The sequence below is a fragment of the Artemia sp. Qi Xiang Cuo genome, chromosome 17 (genome assembly GCF_049724085.1).
Source record: "Artemia sp. Qi Xiang Cuo chromosome 17, ASM4972408v1, whole genome shotgun sequence".
NCBI classification, from domain to species: domain Eukaryota; kingdom Metazoa; phylum Arthropoda; class Branchiopoda; order Anostraca; family Artemiidae; genus Artemia; species Artemia sp. Qi Xiang Cuo.
This window is the reverse complement of record NC_142810.1, coordinates 34,849,747-34,864,513: the sequence shown is the minus strand read 5'-3', so window position 1 is coordinate 34,864,513 and position 14,767 is coordinate 34,849,747. Positions and strand designations below refer to the sequence as shown.

Below are 14,767 nucleotides of genomic sequence, written 5' to 3'. Positions count from 1 at the left end.
GGAGAAAATAAATATAGTATAAACAAATTTATTGTATGATTATAATATAAAACTCATTATGCATATCAATACTTAGTTTTATCGTTAAATGATATATGAGAACTCTTCCACCACGGTTTTCGTTGTTTAAAATCCATTTCGTAGAATGACCTCTTATGTTGTCTCTTAAAGGACCACTTTTTCTCTTCTCTTAGAACAAATTCATCATAATATTCAGTGTTACAGCTGCATCATAGAAAATAATCACAATCATAGTATAACTTTTCCTATCTTCTACGGAAAAATTTAGAAGTGAACTTTAAATTTTTATGTCTTGGTGAACTTAAAACTGAAGTGGAAGCTTTTTATTTTCTCTGGTGAAATTAGAATGGAATTGTGTTCTTTGGTAATATTCAGAAGAGAACTTGAACTTTTCTATCTTCTAAGAAAAATTGAGCCTGCTAGTAGTATCATTATCTCTAAAATTCTTTTCCTTACATCTCTGACCTTTTTAATAAATATTCTGAACGTTTTACGTTCTATCATACCCTAAAAATAATGAACACTTAACAAAATAATGCATAAAATATTTTCAATGAAATAACGACATGTAGAATATTAATATAAAAATATGTTAAATACATTATTATACATTATTAGTACACTTGCGCTTCACTTTCCGTTAATTCATATTTATATTCATTGATGATATTGTCTGCTAATGTCCTTTTTATTCTGCCTGCGATTCACTGTCTATTGTCACATTATTTTTACATAGATAGTAGTTTTGACACATTGACAAGATATGATTTATGATGTTGGTGCAGCTGTATGCATGTCTTCTTTTTCCCTTTGCTTTCATTCGAACGCTAACACCGGAAAGATAGCAATAAGATCTATCAACGGCTAACATGCTACCAGAACCATTAGCTAGAAGTTGTCCCTCTTCATCAACTATTATTTTTACGTTGGCATTCTCTTTGAGTACTAATTTCTCTGGTAATGTTACTCTCGCATATCCACCGTTTGCATGAAGGAAATTCTTGGGTACTCCAAAGGAATCTAACTTCTCGCTGTCATGACAACGCATGCATACATTTCCAATAGTGTTACCACTTACACTCGTTTCATAGTTCAGGTATTTTTCCTTGTCAGCATTCAACACGACGATGATTTTATCATGTGCACATACTTTCGTCGAATAATTCATCTTCACTTTTTTACAGATATGAATTGTGTGTTTATCCTTCCACTGCGTACAAAATACTGATTCAATGCACGCAATAAACTAGGTAGTGTCGATAACCTGCGATAGAGTACCAGTGGGAAAGCCGCGTCGTGTCTATGAACAAGCACAGAGTACGATTGGTAGAGCCGAAAGCATATTTCATGTCATTTTAAGATACGTAAAAAAGTTAAAAAAAAACCATTTAAAAAAAATACAAAAATTATTTTAAAACTGGGGGGGAGGGGGCCGGGTGGTCTTGGGGGACTTGTGGTGATTTAAGAGGCCCGGGGGCCTGGGGGTTGGGGTTACAGGACCTCACAATACTGCTTAAATGGATCTTGTGTATTAAAACGACCACAGAATTTAACCTTTAAATCCTCTTCTAAATCATCTTGTAAAATCATCTTTTAAAATGTCTTACTGTTTCGCCGAAATAATTCCCTAAAATGTCTAAAACGGTTTCTCCCATTTCAACTTGTAAAATGGGTTTAGGATGGACATTAAGAAAATAACTTGTTCTGAAAAGATATAATGAAGCCTTAAAAAAGTAATAAAAAATGGGGGCTCAGGGGCCTTTGGGAGGGTGGGGGCCCTTTGGGAGCCGGGGGGACCTTGGGGGACCGGGGGCTTCCTTCTGGGTTGGGGTATGGGCGATCGGAGCCCTTTGGGGTTGGGGTAGGGGGATCGGAGCCCTTTGGGGTTGGGTTAGGGACCTCACGACACTTTTCAAATGGAACTTGTGTATTATAACGACCACAGAGTTTCACCCTCAAATCCTCTTCTAAAACATCTTCTAAAATCATCTTTTAAAATGTCTCTAACTGTTTCGCTGAAATAATTCACTAAAATGTCTAAAATGGTTTCGCCCAAATAATCCCTAAACGTAATTTCTGCGTGTTCCTTTTGTTTTTGACATCCCTGCGCTGTCACATTTGAAATTTCTAGGAAACCCTTTCCCGCGTTAATCTCTTCATCTCATAAATGTTCCTAGCTACACTATTATGGTTTCGTTAGAATATCAATTTATCTCTCCGACTTAAAGATCAGTGAAGCCGTATTTAAAAATAGAATTTTTATCTCTTTAGATTCCCGGATAATTCCAAGATAACAAGTGATGTCATTTCTAATTCCTGTCACTAAAGATCAATGAAGCCCTATTTAAAAATAGAACATTAATTTTTCTCTTTGACCTAAAGAGCGTTTATCTCTCAGACATAAGATCAAAGAAACCATAGTTGTTTGTTTATTCCCCTTTTTGTAAATCAATAATTCCCCTAGCGATTATGTAAATCAAGTTCTCAGAAATTATCTCTCCTTTCGTGAATCAATAATTCCCCTCGATTATGTAAATCAATTTCATCAAAACCATGAAAATACATCAAAGTGAAATAATCATGTTTTTTCATTCTCACTGACAAAAACCATAAAGACATCCATAAATTGACCAACACACATAACCATCCATGAAACATCCATCAAAATGGGAAAAATCCTGTTTTTTCATTCTCACTGACAAAAACCATAAAAACATGCATAAATTGACCAACACACATAACCATCCATGAAACATCCATCAAAGTGAGAAAAATCCTGTTTTTCAATTCTCACTGACAAAAACCATAAAACATCCATAAATTGCTGTACTCGTCGCTGTTTTTTCATTCTCACTGACAAAAACCATAAAACATCCATAAATTGCTGTACTCGTCACTGTTTTTTTCATTCTCACTGACAAAAAGCATAAAACAGACATAAATTGATGTTGACATCCATGAAAAACATCAAATAAATTGACCAACACTCATATAACCGTCCAAGTAACATCCATAAAAGTGAGAAAAATCCTGTCTATTCATTCTCACTGACAAAAACCATAAAACAGACATAAATTACTGTTGACATCCATGAAAAACATCAAATAAATTGACCAACACACATAACCGTCCAAAAAAAAGATCCATAAAAGTGAGAAAAATCCTGTTTTTTCAAGTGAGAAAAATCCTGTTTTTTAATTCTCACTGAGAAACCATTGAAACATGCATAAATTATGTACTGATCGCGCTGGTACCCCCCTTTCTACTAGTTCGTTACCACAAACTGTTTGATAGTTAAGTTAATTCTTCTTACATTAAAACTCGTTAATCCTCCTCGATCTATTATTTTATGTATGGATGTGCCTATTGGGTGATTCAGACAGTTATTGGCCAGTATTCTTTTTGTTTTGCATTCTTTTAGCAAAATTTTTAACTTTTTGCCTCATAAATTCTGAGATTTCAAAAAAATATTTTCTTCGATTTAGAGTTGGGTTACCGAGTAAGGCCTCCAGCAGTGGATGGGAACCATTTCAGGAGGATAAAAATGGGAGGGGTAAAGCAAGAGGAAATATCCTAAATTGATTTTTATGTCTTTAGATTAGTAGTCGAACTATTTTCATTCAAAGTGCCTTTTTACTATCTTCATTAAAAAAATATTTTTTTCAAATGCATTACCCCTTTCTTATGTTTAAGTGAATTGACGCCAATGAACCCTTTTAAATTTTCTTCATCCATTGATAAATCTATTTTCTCTCTGATCAATCAGCATAATATTTTCACAATTTAAACCTAATTTAAATACCTATCACTCTGTTATACCAAATAGTTCATGGTACCGAACTGTAAGTATGGAGCAACTCGGTCCAATAGTAATCAAAACTCTAAAAAACTGAATTCTGATAAAAATAGTTTTATAAAGCGAATCGGACTTTTATGCTGATTCCAGCTATATAAAGTTCATTAAGTTTAATTTTATCAATCAACAGATATGAGCCTGAGAAAATTTGACCTATTTTCGAAAATGAGCGGAAACACTCCCAAACAGTAAAGGAATCTAAATGACAATCGCACAATCAGATTCAGCGTATCAGAGAACCCTGATGCAGAGGTTTCAAGTTCCAATCATTCTTGAAAAATGTATAATTTTGTATTTTGCCAGAAGAAAGATCACAGATGCGTATTTATCTTGTTTTTTCTTCTTTTTCCCTGGGTTGATCGTATCGAACCATTTATCCTAGAAAATCAGAAGAGGGATTGTTCAAACGGAAATTGAAGGTTCTGTGTTGTTGTTGTTGTTTGGGGTTTGACGCGTTCGACCAATCGGTCATATGCGTACGTATCACTCGATTATTCTGTGCCTTCTGTAATCACTAGCTTGCTTGGGTGTCACTTTAGCCAATATTCATTGAGCCATGTCAGGTATCACTTATTGTGCTATTGGTAGGGGGTCATTCACATGTAGCAAATGACTGCGTCGAAAAACAAGAATCAGAGTAATTCGGCACTGCGTCATAAAACAATTAAAATACAATTGCAACACAATTAAATAAATAATGCCAATATACATCATTCCTGTCAAATACGCCAACTAAAAAAAAAAAAAAAAAAAAAAAAAAAAAAAAAAAAAAAAAAAAAAAACTGATGGAACATAGATAAAAGGAAAAAATATACAAATTGTGATGACTCTAAAATGAGCTAATATAAGGGTGTAAAAAAAACAAAAATAAAAAAAAAAAAAAAAAAAACAAAACAAAACAAACTTAAAGGGAATGAACCAAACCAGTAGTCTTAACAAATCTACCTAAAAGGTTTGTGCTTAGTTGTCTAGCCCAAGGAGGAGACGTGTAATGTCCCAGAACAGAGCGCATTGTGAATGCTTTAAATGCCCTCTCACAGCAATTCCTGAGTATTTCCCTCTCCTTTTCATATTTTCTACAGTTGAAGATGATGTGACGTATGTCTTCGTACACTCCACATGTGTCGCAGTTGGGGGAAGGGGTCATTTTCCAATGGAATAGTGTTGATTTAGTCCTTGCATGGCCACATCTAAGATGGAAGAGACAAGTTGAAAGAATGCGAGATGAGAGGTACATTTCTTTTGATGGCTGCTTGTAATTATACAGATCCAGGAGCTGGGTATGGAAAGAACGGAGCCAAGCCTCTTCTTCCTCCAAAATTTTTGAACTGATTGAAGACAGGAATTCAGGTCCAGTAACAGGGGTTTGAGTGATCAGACCCAGATGGGAGGCTTGTTTTGCAGCCTGGTCTGCTATTTCATTTCCCTTTATACCACAGTGTGCTGGGACCCATATAAATAGGACTGATATACCCTGTCTTGCAAGTTGTGTAGTTAGATTTTCAATCTCCATGGCAACATTTCTTGCTTGGTGTTGCTGGTGTGAAAGGTAGTCCAGAGCTGACAGTAAATCAGTACAGACAATATACTTCCGATTTTTGGTCTCTGTTTGGCTTGATATGGCTTGAGGAGAAAACTTAAGTGTCATAAGCTCTCCAGAGAAAATTTTCTGGTTGGGGGGTAAACCGTAGGAAAGAAACAGGCTCTGGGAGAGTATAACTACGGCGCAACTGCAATTTGTTTCTGTCTTTGAGCCATCTGTGTAAACTTAGATGTAGTCCTGAAATTCTGCAAACTTTCCGAGGAATATGATTTTCATCATTGCTTGGGGGAGGTCCTCCTTTTTTCAATGTTGATCTTAGGAATAATCAATTCCCCAATTCCTTTGGAGGCGCTGGGAGAATCATCATCCAAATTAACAGTCAGCCTGCCATTCTCTATGAACTCTTCCATGCCTGGAAGGCAAAGGAATCTCTGAAAAGAGGGCATCTCTGTTGATTTGTAGCAGACATCAGGGTTGTGGTGGTTAATGATTCCTTTGTAGATAATGTGGTTCTTGAGTCTTATCTTCTTTGCAAAATATCTTGCAAGGAGATATTTTCTTCTGGAGTGAAGGGACTGTATCCCCACTTCACAGTACATAGCTGCAATAGGAGTTGATTTTAGGCAGCCAAGGGCTCTTCGTAAGATTGCATGGAGGGTAGTGTCAAGTTTCTTGAGGAGACATTTCTTGGCAGATCCATATATAAATGATCCATAGTCTATCTTGGATATCACCACTGACTTGACAATAGTTGAAGCAAAGAATGTGGGGGCTCCTCTTCTTCCAAGACAGAGAGCATTAATGAAGTTTTGTCTTTGTTTGAGACTGCCTATCAGCTCATCCAGATGGGGTTTCCATGTCAATTTTTGGTCAAATACAATTCCCAGAAAGCGTGCATGTTCTGCAACCACAATCCCATGTCCATTCAGTTTCACCAGTGGTTTGAAAGCATCCAGGTTATGCAAATTGTGGAAAAACACACTAACTGACTTTTGGCTTGAGAAGACCATATTATTACTTTTTGCCCAAGTTGATAGCATATCTAAAGCTTTTTGAGAGGCTGACTGTAAGCATGCAGGGTCTCTCCCCACAACTGCAACAGCAATATCATCAGCATACAGAAAGAGCTCTGCTCAAAGGACATTTTCCAGGATTATATCATGAAAATAAACTGAGAAGAGAAGTGGACTTAGAACAGCCCCTTAAGGGAGTCCAACATGAAATCCTCTCATCCTAAATTCAGAGAAAGAGCCGCCCAAGGAAGCTTAAACCTCCCTGCCCATCAAAAATTGGCGGATCCAATTTACCAGTAGGTCTGGTAGACCCATTACAGATAGATTTCTGATTAGTTGCCTCTTGAAGGTTCTAGTGGGTTTTTTAAGTGACCAAAAAGATTTGAAGTTAACTAGCCCCCCTAACGCCTCCCTTTCCCCAAATTCATTCAATCAAAATTTTCAGACTGCTATTTTGTTCAAGATAGCCGAAATGTCCAATAACTATTCCATTGAGGATGACATTACCCCCCTCCCACACAGCCGCAGGGAAAAGGGTGGTAAGATATAAAATTCACCCGTTGTTTATATATATTGTATTTGTTACTTGTGAGTACACAGACCTTTTTTAGGGACGGAAAATTCTTTGGAGGGGGGATTTTCCACAGGGATAATTTTCTGTGTTAAGGGAAAAAATAATAATAATAATAAAAGGAGAGTTGAGAAAAAATTATAGGGTTTGAGGGTTTAAGATTCTACATGTTTTTTTGGTTTTTTCATTTTGTGGTAAGGATCTGGGTAGAAGATTAGAAAATGGAGTTTTTAATTTTGGTATATGGAATAAGAGCAAATTTTAAGTTAAATATTTCGAACTTTTAATGAAGTGTTTGATTTTAGAGTTTAATTAGAATTTTTAGATTATAATAGTTAGCTTCAGGATTTGTTCAGTATTTTTAAGTTTATTTATTAGATAAGATTTAAATCTAATTGAATAGTTATATTATAGGATTTTATGAATTTTTAGATTATAGATTATAGATTTGGTCATTTTTTTTTAATGTTTCTTTGGAATTAATTTTAAACTAGTGGAATTTATTTTATATGTTGAGGGGGATACGATTCACCTGAATTGTGAAGTATTTGATTTTTGGGAATTGTTTTGAGGATTATTGTAGCTACCTAACAACGCAAGACCCAGCGAGAGTAGAGTGTGTTGAAATGTGATGTATTAAAAAAAAATGGTGTTTAATTTTAATTTTTTTCTTTTATTTATGTAAATATAGTGAAAAGTGTTTTAAAGTGTTATAAGAAAGGGGAATATATTTTAAAGTACAAAAACATATATGCATTGTAAATTTGTATTTTAATGTTATGTGTTATAGGCCTAATGAATGGGAGCAGCCTCTTGCCGCCGTGGGTAGCTAGAATGAGAATTTTGGAATTGTTGTATGGTAAATTAATGGATGGATAATCGTATGAATGAATAAAAAAAAAAGTTTTTAGGAAAAAGGTAGATAAAATGTACTAGGAGAGAAAAAATTATGTATGTGAGGAATTATAAAAGTGGAAAGCTATGGAACGTCAAGTAAGAGGTAAGATCGATAGGTAGTAAAGTGAAGGAATAATAGAGAAATAGGGACACGTTAGATAACAAATAAGCAAAGAGCCTTAGATAAAAAAAAAGAAGCAAGAAACAGGATTGATTTTTTTGTTTCTTTTTTTCTTTCAGGAGTACGAAAAGGAAACAATAACCGGTTTGATTCTATCCATTACGAGAAGGATCACCACTTATTATTGAGAAAACGAAAACGAAGAGGAAGCGCAGAAAGGAGGACCAAATACCGCTGGATAAAAGAAAGAAAAGAAGAAGAATCCAAAATATGCATTAGAAAATAATTTTGTATCTTTTCAATATTATAGTCTATTTTTGAAAAAAAAGAAGAAAAAAAACAAAGGGAAGTTCCTGGGGGTGAACTTTTCAGGGGGAGTTTTACACGGGAGTAACTGGCCAGAATTTGTGTACGAAATTTCTTTTTCTTTGGTAGCCCAATGTTAAATGTTGAGATGTTCCAGTGGAATTGCCCGGGAAAAAATTTTTTGTGGGTTTGAATTATCTGGAATATTTTTCCGTCGGAGGATTTTCCGTGGAAGGAATTCTCCATGGGTTTTGCTGGATAAACTCTTCATGGGGAATTTTCAAGAGGTAAAAATTCTTCTTGGGGAAATTTTCCCGCAAGAAGAACTATATATTAGGGGGATGGGCTGACTTCGTTAAAAATTTTCAAAGAGGATGACAATTCACGGCATACCTGGATAAACGATCAGAAACTAAATAAATAAAGTTTTTTTTTCAAGTGAATATAGGCTAAGACGAATTTTTGAGGCAGAATTGTCTACAGGAAATTTTTCGGGGGAATTTCAGAGGCTGGTGAAGGAGGGGAACATCTCTTTGCACAGCATCTGCTGGGTTGCAAATTCTTTGGCTCTGTATTAATATATTACCTATTCCTAGGCTTAAATTCTGCAAAAGAAAGGTACATAAAGATCATATTTAACGGAAAAATCCACTAACTCCGTTATGATCAGCTTGCATAAGGTCCTGAGTTTTATATATATTCCAGGATACTCCCATATATATGCATAAATGTTCCAAAATTCTTGTGTAATGTTCAAAGTTTTATGTTCAGCGGAGGGCCAATGGTACTCGTATACAAAAATGTAGGGAGGGAGGGGGTAAAGGATATTTTGTTATTCTTTTTAGTACGAAAATGCAATAAAAGATATTTTTAAATATCTAAGGGACATTTTTTCTAGTGAAAATACCAAAGATATTTTTCAAAACCTAGGCAACTTCCCCCCTCCCCCCAAAAATGGACCCTAATTGGTGGCCCTGTAGACGTCTGAAAACGGGATATTGCTATAAATATTGAAAATTTGGCCTACAAGGACTTAGTACCCACTCTCTTTACCTTCAGGAGGAGCATAAGTGGGCGTTCAGACTTTAGAGTATCCCTCTTCCAACAATATTGTTTTAAATGACACCACACTACATTTTCACGTTTAGTCTGGAAAAAGTAAAGTATGGTTGCCTAAAAAGACACTGGAAAAGGATGAGACACGCAAGGGTGCTAATTGAGGGGGAAAGTTGATTGCCCCTTATGTTTTGATTAATGTTTTTTTTTACATGTTCATGAAGAAATGATTCACTCTGCAAAATATACAAACAGTTAAACATTCATATGCCCCCTCCAAAACCCCAGGAAAGATCTGTGGCTGCAGAAGGCTTAGCTGCAGCATAGATCTAGCTCTTATAATCACCCTTACTTACTTATGTCCTGGACATCCTCATGGATACAGTTGGAGCCATCTACTTTAAACGCTGACGGATCAGCTGTTTGCAGGATGTACCGTGATCTGCTTGCTTTAAAAGCTGTAGGAGGTTGTTTCCGAGATTGTCTCGCCATATCTTCCTTGGTCTTCCAGGACGGTGGGTGCCATGTGCTCAACCTTCGACAACAACTTTTGGCAGTCGTTATTTCTCCACTCGGTGAACGCGCCTAAGTTACCCAAGATTTTGTAGTCACAGTCACATTCTCTGGAGTATTTTTATTTCCAGCTTCAGCTACTCTCGAAGTTCTTGGTTAGAGACTCTTTCGAGGCATGTTGCAGCAAATACGAGGAAGGCAATTCGTTCCGAATGCCGGGATTTTTCGCTCGTCCTCCACACGTCCCGCAGGCGTACAGAGCAACAGGAACAATTAAGAAATAGATTCAGGTTTGACTCTATTTACCGAGTCCGGTGATTTTGAAGTGAAACTCAAGTATTTTGCAGTAGACATCAAGACATGGTTAACTGTAGAAAAAGCCAAGACAGATAGTCCGAGTAATTGAGAGGCAAATGTTTAAAAGGCACGGGTAAATGGCGACAGTAAGTATGACTCACTTATTGGACAAATGCTTGTGTGTTAGTTTTTGGAAAGGCACGCCTGTCTAGAGTCTCAGGCAGGTTGACCAAGAATTTAAAATTGATATAGGACCATTAGATTGCCTGGAATGAGAGCAATCTTGTTATTTCCCTTTCATGATATTCAGCGTCTTTGATTAATGAGATCCAATTTTTACGTTCTAAGGCTTTCAAACAAAAGATAACACACAATCAACCATCAGCAAGATCAGAATTTCATCATTAGACTTCCATTAGAATTCCAGAATTTCGAACGTACTACCTGAGTCGGCAATCAAATTTCACTTGTTTCGTACCTTTTAAAAAATAGAGAAAAATATATCAGCCTAACATGATCATATTTTACCAGATTTTTTTTACACATATTCTCTTTTTGTTATGCTTATTTATTATTTTTTCATCAAGTTGATATCTTGGGGGCAAGTCAGAATCTTTATTTTAATTACGTTTTAAAACCACCCCAGCATTGGTTTTCAGCGATTCGTGAAAACGGGGGGGGGGGGGGAAGGATTTTGTCCAAACACAAAAATATATTCCCTTAACTATATAGTTTGCAGAAGGAGTTTTTATTGGAGAGCAGGAGGGGTTGCGTAATCGCCTCCACTCTTTCCCGAACATCAATAATATACAATGAATGCAAATTTGTGCTGTATTCGGAAGTAAAATGATATTTATCTGATATAGAAAAGTACTAACCTTTGCCTTCGGTCCGATAGAAAATATAGAATCGGCCTTGATACCCTCCTCCCCAAGAAAGTTTATATGAATACCTATGTTGGGTCATAACACTGGTTGATTTTTGTGAATAAATGTTAGTAAATCCGTCTTCAAATAGAAATAAAAAAGTTTACCTTATTCGGACTATGACCACGGCTTCTAATTGAGCCCTGAGGACTCAGAGGGGGATTATTGCAATCGTGATTCAATGAGTTTCTTTGCAAAACAACCATCGAGTTTCCAGCGCTTTTGTTTATAAGATTACTAGGAACTCGATTATTCAATAAAATTGATGGCGGACCACAGGAGTCAAGAGGTTTTTCTTCATCCGTTTCTGAATTTGAGCGTCTGAAATATAACATCGATTTTCATTACTAGAAGTTAAAAAGTAATGGATTTATTCTTTTTACGACGAATGGATTATTCATCAACAATAAAATTACTAAGGAAACATTAAACATTGCGACATAATTGCAGCAGCAAGTGAGAAAAAAAACGGAAAAATCAAGCTGCAGCATTATAGGGAGAAAACGTCCTCCTCAAGACAAACAATAGCCAATAAAAACAAGTAACAGTTCAATTCCTGTCATCAAGGCTTTCTTCTTCCGTTATATACTGCAATATTTTTTAGTTCATTTCTCAAATAAATCACAAACACATAGGAGGGAGATCAGACCTTCTGATCTTATTAATTAGAACATGAAAGATAACAGATCTGATGGAATATCTAGATCTCTCATTTTTAACACCTGAGAGTCTAGAAATTTACTAGAGAATTTTCTAAGGAGCCACCTAGTTGAAATTCATAATAAGTTGAAATTCGTAAAGACGATTGTTCAATAGCTAAGCTGATGTAATGCCAGAATGCAGCTTCATTTCACTTCCCTGGCTCAGCTCAGGTTATATATATATATATATATATATATATATATATATATATATATATATATATATATATATATATATATATATATATATATATATATATATATATATATATATATATATATATATATATATATATATATATATATATATATATATATATATATATATATATATATATATATATATATATATATATATATATATATATATATATATATATATATATATATATATATATATATATATATATATATATATATATATATATATATATATATATATATATATATATATATATATATATATATATATATATATATATATATATATATATATATATATATATATATATATATATATAGGAGACCGGCAACTTCACCCCTGGTCCCTGGCACGGCGACGTGACAGGCTTTTATATATTGATTCTAATTATCACTTATCTTCTAACCGAGGCTGTTGTTCCAGTGAAGCAGCAGGTTGATTTACATCATCCTCTAGTTCTCGCATTTTCATGTAACTTTTGGCATAGATGTTTGTATCTCGTAATGTTTTTTCCATGAGATCCATTGGGTTACGAAAGATAACACAATTTTAAGGCCTGTTCAGGGCGTTATTCAACAGCTTCATCGGGGTCTAAAAAAGTACATTTGATCATATTAAGCTGGTTCAAAATCATCTCCAGGGGTTTGTGATAGATGTTCCGCTAAATTGATTTTGTAAAAAAAATTTCAAGCTACTTTGAGGCTGATAACGTTACGACAATTGATGGTTCGATCATCGCTTGCGCTGAATGAAGTTAAAGCAAAGCATGAGTTCAAATTTAGGATTTGTTTGTGGAATTCTTTAGAGGGCAAGTGACGTCCTATTAAAGGCCACAGCAATTCACATGGAACAACTTCCAAATACATCTCCTTTGTTGGTTACTCTTTCCTCGAGAAATGGTGGAACTCCATAGTAAATACATATAACGTTGAAGAGTTTCAATGACATGTAATTAAAACTTGCGTAGTTTACGGCATATTTATAGGTTTGTAATGGGTTTTGTGCCACAGTTTGTTGTGGTCAAAGATTGTGATGGCGTTTTTCTTCTAACGTAGTATTTGTTTCTTCTTCACTTTCATTTTTGACTCGTTCTGATTCTCGCTGTTCGCATGTCTTTTAACAGCACAATTCTTTGTTCTTCACTTTCATTTTTGACACGTTCTGATTTTAGCTGTAGTTTGTAATTCTTGCTGCCGCTTACCTTCTAATCACATATTTCTTTGTTCTCGGCGTCGCAAATCTTCTGATACTCGCTTTCCCGTGTCTGCCAACCGCTTAATTCTATATTCTTTCCTTTCATTTTTGACAGATAATTTCTAAGACCCCACTGCTTTTCCATTTACGAGAATTTAAGAAAGTTTAAGAGAGAAAACGGGTTTAATTTAAATCAAGCAGTGAACAAAACGTACTAAAAACAAACACAACAAAAACATCAATTAATAAAAAAAAATCCGAATATTCTAACACCACATCCGGTAGCCTTTGTCAATGGTAAAGAAAAGAAACAAAATAGAGAAAACAAAAATAATTTAAATCATTAAAAAAACACACAACAAGAAGGAACAAAAAAAAGGAACAAATACAAACATATGAATAAAACTCACATTTTATAAAAGTTTCTCAATATTGCTTAACTCTACACAGAAACGAAAACACCAAAATCGCTAGAAATTTTTTTCAATTGGATCATATTGGCAAATAGAGTCTGTATAAAATAAAATACTATATTTATTTGAAAGAAAATTTACAAAAATCAAAACTTAGGTAGCCACCCCTGATTAAATTTACAGATTCAAACATCTGAACTATTTAGATATGGCAAAACAGGTCAACAAAACTCATGCATTATAAACTAAATGAATTTTTTTATCTGCAAGTTTAGCTGCAGTCCGTTGACTATTTCCAGCCTTAACCTCTTCCCGACTTTCGCGTACACGGTTGTCAGTTGTTTGAGGACTATTATGTATTCTGGTGATGCTAATTTTAATACCCTATTAACTAAAGAAATAACTACTCCTTTTTTTACTTGAATTGGGTGATTTGAAATCCAAGTAAAAAGAAGAGCAGCTATTTCTTTAGTTGATATGGTATTAAAATTAGCATCACCAGAATATATAAGTAATGAACTAATTTTCATTAAGTATATTCTAATAGGTAATGGATACCCTGAAAAGAGGATTTCCCAAATAAATGAAAAAAGGAAAAAAGGTAATGGGACCAGTAACATTGGAAGACGATGGGTCAAATCAACAAATAAATTACATAACCTTACCGTATGTAGCAATTCTATCACAGAAAATAAGAAGAGAATTAAACAGACATAATATAAAAACAGCATTTAAATCAGGACAAACTATAGGTTCTCTACTGAATTAATTAAAAAAACTTTTTCCACAAAATAAGTTTTGCAAAGAAAAGTAAAGAACTCCATTAAACCAAAAATGAATAAAAACAAAATCAAATAATCTACCAAGCGTGAAACAAACACAAATCAGCATCTATAAAAAAAATTAAACCCAAAACGAACAGATATTACAATAAATAACCGAGTCAAACTCAAGACAAGCAGAGAATAACATTGAGTAGGGCTCAAAACCCCTATGCCTTCCCAAGGCCGGAACATAATTTGCACTTTACTGAAAAAATATAAATTATTTTACTTTTATAACTTTAATAAATCAAATAATATTAAGATTTTGATTAATAAATATCGGTATATGTATATTAAACTGTCAATGCACATT

At 34.5% G+C, this 14,767-nt stretch overlaps 1 protein-coding gene across 1 annotated transcript in view; it reads right to left on the bottom strand.

Moving 5' to 3' along the window:
* Positions 1-14,767, bottom strand: part of LOC148942136 (voltage-dependent T-type calcium channel subunit alpha-1H-like) — a 386,818-nt gene that overhangs the window by 146,982 nt on the left and 225,069 nt on the right. Inside the window, exon 15 of the mRNA XM_089103241.1 lies at positions 11,228-11,441. Coding sequence (XP_088959367.1) covers positions 11,228-11,441 — 214 coding nt within the window. The remainder of the gene's footprint in view (positions 1-11,227; positions 11,442-14,767) is intronic.